This window comes from Lutjanus erythropterus, chromosome 7, assembly GCF_056507025.1.
Source record: "Lutjanus erythropterus isolate fLutEry1 chromosome 7, fLutEry1.hap2, whole genome shotgun sequence".
Taxonomy (NCBI): Eukaryota; Metazoa; Chordata; class Actinopteri; order Lutjaniformes; family Lutjanidae; genus Lutjanus; species Lutjanus erythropterus.
In genome coordinates, this window is record NC_139323.1 from 18,889,472 (window position 1) to 18,899,178 (window position 9,707).

The following is a 9,707-nucleotide window of genomic DNA, read 5'->3' on the forward strand; positions in this document are numbered from 1 at the left end:
GCCTGCTAACGCGCCCCATTCATTTAGGGCCTTTGTAACGTGCTAGAAAATAGCCCTTTACAAGCGAGCAAGAGCCACACAAGAGGAATACTTGCCCACTGTTGCGTGATATTCATGACTGTTATACACATCAAGTCGTGTTTGAAATGTTTAAACTGAATTTTCAGCGTTTCTCACACCTAAAAAAAGAGTCTTAATTAACTGCATTACTGAGAGATTAATCTCTTTAGTCTGATCACCTTGTTGGAATTGTAGTTTAAATTTTAAATATTTTCTAATACCTTACTATTTTATGTCTTTGTATATTTTTGGCTAATGTTGTTCTTAATGTTTCATTTAATGTGCAGCCTTTTGAGGCGATCTTTGTGATTTCAGGTTATAATAAACTAAACCACACCTGGATTAATTAGGATTGTAGGCCAAAACCGCATGATCAGAAGAAGAATAAATATTAATATTTTATCTTAATGGCCAAATAGGTGAATAAAAAAAACTCATTTTACTTAACTTAAACAATAAAAATTAGTAATTTCAAAGTAATTCATTTGCACGTTTAAAAAAATGTTGCAAAAACAGCATATATCTTGATTTAATTTAACTTAATTCACGTAATTCGACTTGCTCAGTGTTCGTACCTGGATTGGTTAATATTATAGGCCTAAACTGCACTATTAGAACAAAAATTGATATTAAGATTTGATTTTAATGTGTAAATAGCTGAATAAAAAAACAAAGGGAAACAAATAAAACTTTGGGGATATGTGAGTCTTTTTAAAATGATTAATTTTCACATTTTCTGAGAAAAATGGTTGCAAAATCAGCATATAGCCTGATTTAATTTCACCTAATGACATTTTTTTCTGCAGCAAATACTCTCCAGCAAAAAATAAGAATTAAAAAAATTAACGATTTTTCGTTTCAAATTCACAAACATTTATTATTCTTGTCGTTACAACAAAAAAATGACCTATGAACATTTAGGTGTCTCTCTCTATTGGCAACACATGACATACTGTATGTTTTCACAGATTAAATCGTGAAATAGATACGAACGAACAACAATTAAAAAGGTTGAGAGAGGTAATGCGCTCTTTTATACCAAAAACCACATAGCCTACGTGTCCACCAACAACATGAAATGATCACAAAATCACCATGTAGAGGAGATTCAGAGGGTGGTGGGTGTTATAGTGGGGAAATGGTTATTTTTGTGTCAGAATTAGCCCCCTTTGTCTCCATGTGCTTTCTATAAGTAAAAACCTGAGTTTGCCGTCTCTGTCAGCCTATGTCAAAAACAACAACAGTGCCATTTTCTCACGACGCACAAAATAAAAACAACGTAAATCATAATAAATTTCTCATCAATTATATTTTTAAAAAATCGAGTGACACCTTTAACTTATGTTAAAATAACAGGATTTCTTTTTCTCCCACTGTCAAATGAAGAGCCAGATTGCAGGCCGGCATTGTTTTAAAAAGCTCCTTCCTCCAGAGTTTCTCATCTTGCTTTTGTCTCTCAATATTATACACATATTTACAAACCATAAATAAACCTTTCTCTCCTCTTACATCGTCAGGAACCAGGGAGAGTCAAACGCTCTTATTTCAGCCTACCTTCACATAGGACGACGCCACAATTTGGCTTTTTAATAAAAGATTTTTTTCTTTCTTTTTCTAGAAAGGACAAGTGTTCATGTTGGGGCTCTTGCTGGAGAAAGTCTGCCCCTGCGGCCCGGCCTGTAATATGCTGTCCTGTGAAATGTTCAAATGGCTGGAAGCAGAGGCCAGAGCTGGGGTCAACATGGCCAGGATCTGCGCCTGGCTGCCCGGCTGCGTGCTGTAGGAAGAGGCGGTGGAGTTGGCCGCACCGATGATGTTGTCAATGGAGAATGAAGGTCGGGTCGGGGCGCTGGAGTCCGTCTTGAGGGGCGGCAGAGACGGGCTCAGCTGAGGGTAAAAGGGCTTTCTCAACTCTGCCCCTAAAAGCGCTGGCAGGGGGTGCGGCGCGGGGAATATGGAGGCTGATGGGGGCAAGGTGCAGGGGGCGTTGGGGAACGAGAATGAACCACCTGCTGTGTGATGCGGGTGATACGGGTTGTGGGTTGCGTGGAAGTTCTGCAGCTGCAGTCCATAGTTGTATCCGTACGGGCCGTATCCAAACCCGGGGAGGAAGCCACCGGAGTCCCTGAGGATTTCATTCGCCTGGTGCCTCTTGAAGCGCTTCCTCCTGCGCAAGAAGCTCCCGTTGTCGAACATGTCTGCGGAGTCCGGGTCCAGAGTCCAGTAGTTGCCCTTGCCGGGGTTGCCAGGCTCCCGTGGGATTTTCACGAAGCAGTCGTTTAAGGAAAGATTGTGGCGGATGGAGTTCTGCCACGCAGGGAATTTCTCCCGGTAGTAGGGGAATCTGTTGCTGATGAACTCGCAGATCTCACTCAGTGTGAGGCGTTTCTTGGGGCTCTGCAGGATGGCCATGGTGATGAGGGCGATGTAAGAGTAGGGTGGCTTCACAAGTGCACTTTTTCGGGGTTTGTCCCCGATCACGGTGCCCCCGACCTCCGCGCTGGAGCCCATCTGATCTGAGGGGCAGTCGGAGCTGCTGAGCCCCGGAGAGGACACCCTCTCTGCCGCGTTCTGGGAGTAATTATCGTCCGAGTCATTGTCCAAGTTGAACTGAATGTACTTGCCGTCCTTTCCAACCGATATGTCGCCCCCAACCACGTCGATGTCCACATCATCGGACAATGCAGAGCTGTCGGACATATCCGTCCCTAAAGTCATCCTTGGAGACGCCGCTTCTCTCCCAGATTTCCTCCTTCTCCTCTACAGTCCGGCGAGGAGCGTGAGCGCGCACACACACTCTCCCTCTCCCCCTCACAACCACACCAGACTTTATCTCCAACTACTGAACGCACACATGGCTATAAGCTATTAAAGAGAGAAATAACTGTGGGTTTGACCTGTGGATCTGGCGACTCCTGGTCGTCCGAGGCTGGTCAAGCAGGGCCGTGCGAGTTTCTCATCGAGCAGAAAACTTCTCGTTAAAAAGAAAGCAGTCAAAGATCATCGATCTTGCACCAATCTGGACTTGTGTCGTCTTCAGATGTGATTGTTTCCGTCTGTGATCAGTTTATTCTGGAGGTCATTTAAAAAAGCTACTTTTGGTTATCCAAGTGCCTCTCCAAAATCTCTTTTACGCACGGGATTGGGGAAGTATCCAGCCAGACTATCACACTCTCCTCCTTAGCTCTCAAAGGTATTTATAGGAGCACGCTGGTCACGTGGTCTTTGAGTCACTGTTACCAGGAACTGGACGAAATTACCCTGCAAAAAGTAATATTTGGATCATCTGCCCTTAAAGTTTAAAATCATATTTCGTTTTAAAAAATGCTAACAAAAAATAAGGAAACATAAGGGGAGTAATACCAGTTTTTGCTGCGCAAATTAACTTGTTTTAAGAATTAGAATGTACTGTATAGAATAAATATGTAAAAAAAAAAAAAATAGAGTTGGAGATCTCCTTTATTCTGCGCTTTATCAATTTATGGACAATTAATTAAGGACGAAAGAAACACTGATACAGAAGGAAAATAATAAATACATATAAAATGGTCTCACTGACAACCCAACGCTGAAATTTCTCATTAAATCTTTTAAAATCTACAATTTTAATTCTCAACATGAGGTTGCGTGACTCAAATGAATGAACACTTTTTTTTGCAGTGTAGGCCTGAGGTGAGACATGAAGAAGGTGTTTTAAAATGATGGTGATTGTGATCTTCATGAAAACAAGTCTACAGACACAAGCAAGGCACAATATTTTTATGGTAAATTAAAATTTTTTTACAGTAGCTTCAAATCTCTAATTTGTTTATAGTGTAATTACAAGTAAATTATAAAGATTTCACAAAAATATATGCACTTCAAGCTCAGAATGGTCATCGAAAAAGAGATTTTAAAAAACGGTGCAAACAGTCCACATGCATATTATTATTATTATTATTATTATTATTATTATTATTATTATTATTATTATTATTATTGTTATTATTATTATTATCATTTCGTTACTTCTCTAAAGAAAGATATTTGTTCAATTCAGAAATTTAACATAGCAGTTTTAAGCTATAATCGAAAGACTAATAAAGATAAAATAAATAAAATATTTTGTGTGACAATTAATTAATAGTTATTTTTTGTTTTGTTTTGTCCTGCAACATTTTGATCATTTACATCAGTTTTTTTAACTAGCATATTCGAGGCATAATGGGGTACAAACGGAGCCATTCGTCTATTCTCTCCTGTAATAAGTTGGCTGATTTGGCCGGACTGAATCCGCCCCTACTCAAAGGTTTTTTTGGCCGGTAGCCTAATTCCCTGATCACTTCTCACGGGTTTTCTGTTTTCCTTGTCAAGAAGTCACAACATTATTTATCCATCTGCATTCCCTGCATCATTCACCAGGGCGCACAGCGGTACAGACAGTCAGCTGCAACCTGCTGCACTTCGTCTTCGTCAGGGGCGAAAAGGCCAACAGCAGCAGCAGCAGATGACAATCTGCAATGTGTCTGTAATGTGTGCGGAGCAGAAGGACATTCTGGTTTATTACGCTGCAGAAAAACCAAGTTGTTGTCATGCATTTACATCAGCACCTCATTCATCTTACGGGTAAAACAACAGGCAGATTGTCGTTTAAAAAATAAATCTTTTTTTTTTTTTTCACGTTTTCATGCAATCTGCAATCTGTAGGGTATTGTTTGTTTACTGGTTTATTTTACTAAATGTAAACCTCGGCCTAGGTTTGCGTTTGCTTTCTCTTTATTAAAGGAAACGACTGTTCCACTGAGGAATCAAGTGCAAGTCAAGCATGCGACTTGTTAAACACCCCGTAGACAGAAGCCCTGACCGAGCGGTGTGTCTGTCCTCCTCCCTGACCTGCCTGTCACAAGCCTTTAAAATCTGAAACAGGCACTGACACAGACACCTGGCTGACAGCAGCCCGACACATTCTGCAGGAATCACCAACATCATATATTTTTATTTTAATCCCCTAGATTCGACGAAGTTTTTGTTGACATGTGATGACAATGTAGCAATTTTTTTAAATTATTTACTTGACCTCTCACACTGTCTGTCACAACATGGTCCATAGCTAATTTACTTGCGTATGACATCCGGTTAGACTTGTTGATTTATGTGGTGCTGGAGAGTCTTTAAAGGTTTATAGCCAATATTGTATGATACAATAAAAAAAAAGAGTTTTTCTTCATAAAACGCTTGAAAATATTTTCGTGTGTAGCTACAAAATTTTAGGCCTGTTCTCATGTATAACTGTTTTATACATGACATTTTATTATCAACACCTGCACATATTTCATTTTGTCATGATAGCTAAAATTGAATTGTTTTATCGATTCTTTAATTGCCGAATTTTTCGAATCATTTCAAATTTAACAGCCAACAAAAAGCGTGCTGTAGGATATTTGATATTCTTCAAGTTTCCAGATGTTCAGTGAGGTTTTGGTTCTTATGATTCATGATTTGCTCGTATGGAGGACTGGCTCATCATTGCAGTTTGTGGTGCTGAAGCGCCCTCTGCTGCTGCTAAAATGATACAGAATTAAATCCAAGCACTTATCAAAATGTAAATGCCAGAGTTGTGCCCTGTAAATATGATGCGAATAATAAAATTGCAAATCTTCCACTGAAAAAAATGAAAAACTGAAGTCTGCTTAAGTTTTCTGATATTTGGGGAAAAGGCAAATTAAATTCAAAATTGCATCAACTGACATAAAATGCTGTAGCTCCATGTCTATGGAAATATGTCTTAAAATTTCAGAATAATGACCATGGCAATTTCACTTTATGACTCAGTGAAGCATATACCTTAAATACATCAAACATACTATATAAAATAGCAAAAAGAATATTTTTTTTAAATGTGTGCACAAATAGACCTTCAATACTTAAGAGCATAAGAGTTACATACCAGACATATTAACATTATGAAGCATCTTGCAACACAGCAAGGTTAAATAAAGCAAATAGGACTGGGAGCTTAAAGGGAGAAGACTGCACTGTGACTTTGTGACTCTGTTTTGAATTCATTGCAGGGCAGCAGTAAATATTAGGTAGCCTGAAATCTCAAGAAATGACAGCAGGTGCCAACTGGAACACAGTCTTTAAAAAAAAACTCTCATTATTCATGAAGGCAATAATGGATAGAAACTCCAAAGGAGCATGTGGGTGCTTTGATTTTCTGCTGTTTTGACTTGCAGGGAGAAATACTGATTTTTAAAAAGTCACTTTAAACATGCATATTAGTGTTTGTGCCTTCTGTTTTTCAGACATCTGGCCAGATAGGACACGCCACAGAGACATTTCCAAACACAGTGAGTTTTGTTGCACAAACCTGATCAACTGTTAGACATTTTAGTGTTCCAGTTTTGAAGTCAACCTCTCATAGCTCTTGTCTAGAGTCCAGGTTGTGCATATGTAAAGGTGAATTTATTGTAATGTCATTATTGATTTAATTCAGAATCAGAAATAAAAACGGATTTAGAGCCAACCATTTATCAGCATCTTAAACTCTTTACAATAATGCCTCTTTGCATAAACTGTCATAAACAACCAGTAGTTCTATCAGTGTACAGTTGTTTTCCTCACAGGAAAATATTAAACTTTTCTTGCTCTACTGTTGTTCTTTGTTCTTCATGTGAGACCAAAACTTAGTGCAAGAAAACCCACACATATCCTCTGGCAATTAAAAGCAATTCTGGGCAAAGGAGGAAGTCACAAAGAGAAGTATGAACAAATCTAAGACAATGCTTCCTCACACAAGACTTCAAAGTCAAATCACTTCACGCAATAAAATAAAATAAAAATTATAATCTGTTTACAATGGTTTCATCACCAGAGGTATTAGACCACAGTTAGCTTAATTCATCATAATCACAACAACCCACAAATTGTAAGGAGAAATTCTTGTGAAAGAGTGAAAACAGTCCCGCAGGTTAAACATCTTGCTTTTGCTTCCATCTAGTGGAGAGATAACTTCAGCACTGAAATGAACAAACATGCTGTCTAATCAACTGTGAACAAACTGTTGTTTTATTAGACATCAGTACTTGGGTTTAGCTGGTTAATGAGCAGCACTTTGAATTTTATCAAGTTGACTAAATGCTTTATAATATCTGTAATGTTCCCAGGTCATAAAATATACAGATGTAGACAATCAAAGGTAATTGTTTGCTGATTGGTCTTTATTAACACGCTGCCCCACCTATCAAAGACAGTCTTCAAACCAAACAACCAGTCTTGTAAGTTTTCACTTAAGCCTGGAGACTGATTCAGTCCCATCATGTCTAACTGTGCGTGAGGTCGGACTGACCCACCAGGTGGCCCTGAGTCATCTGTGTTTCCTGCTGCAAAAGGAACAGTGGCTCTGACTGCATAGAGGAATTTAAATATAATTTAGTCCTCACAGCAGTCCTTAGTGTATCAAAGTGTTGCATTGATGATCTGTCATTAATAATAAAAGTCCAATGAAACTTTTATCTGACCTGTAGCTACACATACAAATGGATATTATTGATATCTGGAAGCATAACGTGAGCAAAAATAAACTCAAACAAACATGTTTACTTAATAATAGTATTGTTTTTGTTTGTAATCTTTCTTTCTCCTTCTCTCAATCTTTGAATTATTTTTGTGAGTTGTGTTTTTGGACAACATTAAATCAGGAACATCATAGTTTAAGCGCAGGTTGCACACTCACTGAATATCACATTCATATATACATACGGACTATACTGTACATAATCATCCACTACATTTACATATTTTCATCAAAGGCTTTTTTTTTTTTGCATTATTTCTTTCTTTTTTTTTTTCTTTCTTTCTTTTTCTTTTTTTACATTTTACAGAATTCTTGACTTGTATATAGACTTTGATTTATGTTGTTGGTCATTGGTGAGTTTTGTATTTATATGATGTTCACATACTCGTGTATATTGCACAGTCCTTTACATTTATTTGTTCAGTTTTTATTCTTCTTGTTCTCAGCTGTATGTGTCGTGGACACATTCTGATTCTTAACATGACCTCAGATGACTAAAGAAGAAATTTTCCCAAATTTGTTATTTTCTTTGTTGATTTTGTTTGTCTGGGTTTCAAATAAAAGCGTATTACATTTATCAACTAATTCATGTCTAATAGATATTTTCATTTTCAACAGAAAAAAAGAAAGTTGAAGTGAAATACTAATTCTGAATAACAACCAGCTGTTGATATAGTTACTAATAACCAGTGAACAATGAGTAGAATTTTAAATTTTTGATACACATTTTTGATCCTTTATCTGTAGTCTGTTGCTGTGTAAGTACATTGAGAGCAATGATAAATTGGAGTCTGATTCTTTGTGTGTGAACAGATATTTGGGTGATCAAGTTAATTCTAAAAAATTGTGAATGAGCACCAAATGAATATATAATGTGTAGTCAATCCCTTGAAATGAGCTTCAGGAACTGACCTCTGTTTCACAAGTATCAAAAAAGCATTTTAATTAAAATGATTCTGGAAAAAATGAAAGAGACAAGTTAAACTGATAAAAAAAAATATTCTGAATAAGAACTTTATGTGGTGGAATTTAAAGTAAAGGAATTAATTAATTTGAAAAACATGTAACAAATGTGTCCTTCCACTAGTTTCCATACTGCACAAATTATTTGCACAACATCCCTTATGTTGTTGGTAAAATATTTATTCTTTGTTTTGTTTTGACAAGGACGCCTGTATTGTAGACTTTGAACCCAGTTACAGGTAAATACATGTCAACATTTTGTTTTAGCTGTGTTTCATTTGTAACACAGTGTTTTAGTGGTTATGACAAATTCAATCAATAAGTCTGATTATTATCCCTGCGGTTATATTTGATTTAACCTTTGTTATCTTAATTCATGTATGATGATAATGATGATGATGAATAATATGTTTCATTTTTAGATGATCATTGTGGCTAAATGTTGATTTGTAGCACACAGTGTCTAATTTGACAAGACATTTTGTCTATAAAAAATGGAGGCTTTGAATTTAAATATACCAAATCAATGCTTCTAATTTTATTTTTACCAGGTATTAGTGGAAAAGAAATATATATATGAACTATAAGATCCTTCATCCACATGAATGGAAAATGTGACCCAACCAAGATTAAATTTTCAGTCTTTTTTCTTCTGGTTTTCTTTCAGGGTAATATTAAAATTGCTCAAATCTGATTTTTCAATGTTACTAATTGTTTATAATTGAGCCAATGACATATTTTTGAGCTGGTTTTGTCCTGAATATCCTCAAATATTGATAGTGCAATACAGTCTGCTTCTGTTCAAAATGAAGAAACTCACGTTATAATTTTAAAAACCTGATTGATCGCGTAGGCCCACATGCAACAAGTACACTAAAACCAAACAGAATAAACTACAGTGTTTTTCTACTGACAAATAGATTTAACCAATGGATCTTCACAGTAGGTTTATCCGTAGGAATACACTTCTATATTTGAATTATCGCGAATAATGACCACATTTATTTTACTGTAAAAATGAATTTATTTTCATTCAGGCGACCTGTCGTCAGCAATGATAACACTCTTTTCTTTTAATAAAGTTTTATACATCAACAAAACTATTTACATGGGAAGAAACAGCAGACTT

At 36.7% G+C, this 9,707-nt stretch overlaps 1 protein-coding gene across 1 annotated transcript; it reads right to left on the reverse strand.

Moving 5' to 3' along the window:
• Positions 1-909: 909 nt before the first annotated feature.
• foxd2 (forkhead box D2) lies at positions 910-3,234 on the reverse strand. Its single transcript, XM_084723057.1, has one exon. It carries the CDS (start codon positions 2,776-2,778, stop codon positions 1,675-1,677), a length of 1,104 nt encoding a protein of 367 aa, XP_084579183.1. The 5' UTR covers positions 2,779-3,234; the 3' UTR covers positions 910-1,674.
• Positions 3,235-9,707: the final 6,473 nt, after the last annotated feature.

What these genes read in the sequence shown, in the direction of transcription:
- foxd2 (XM_084723057.1), bottom strand. Translation starts at nt 2,778, where the DNA reads ATGACTTTAGGGACGGATATGTCCGACAGCTCTGCATTGTCCGATGAT.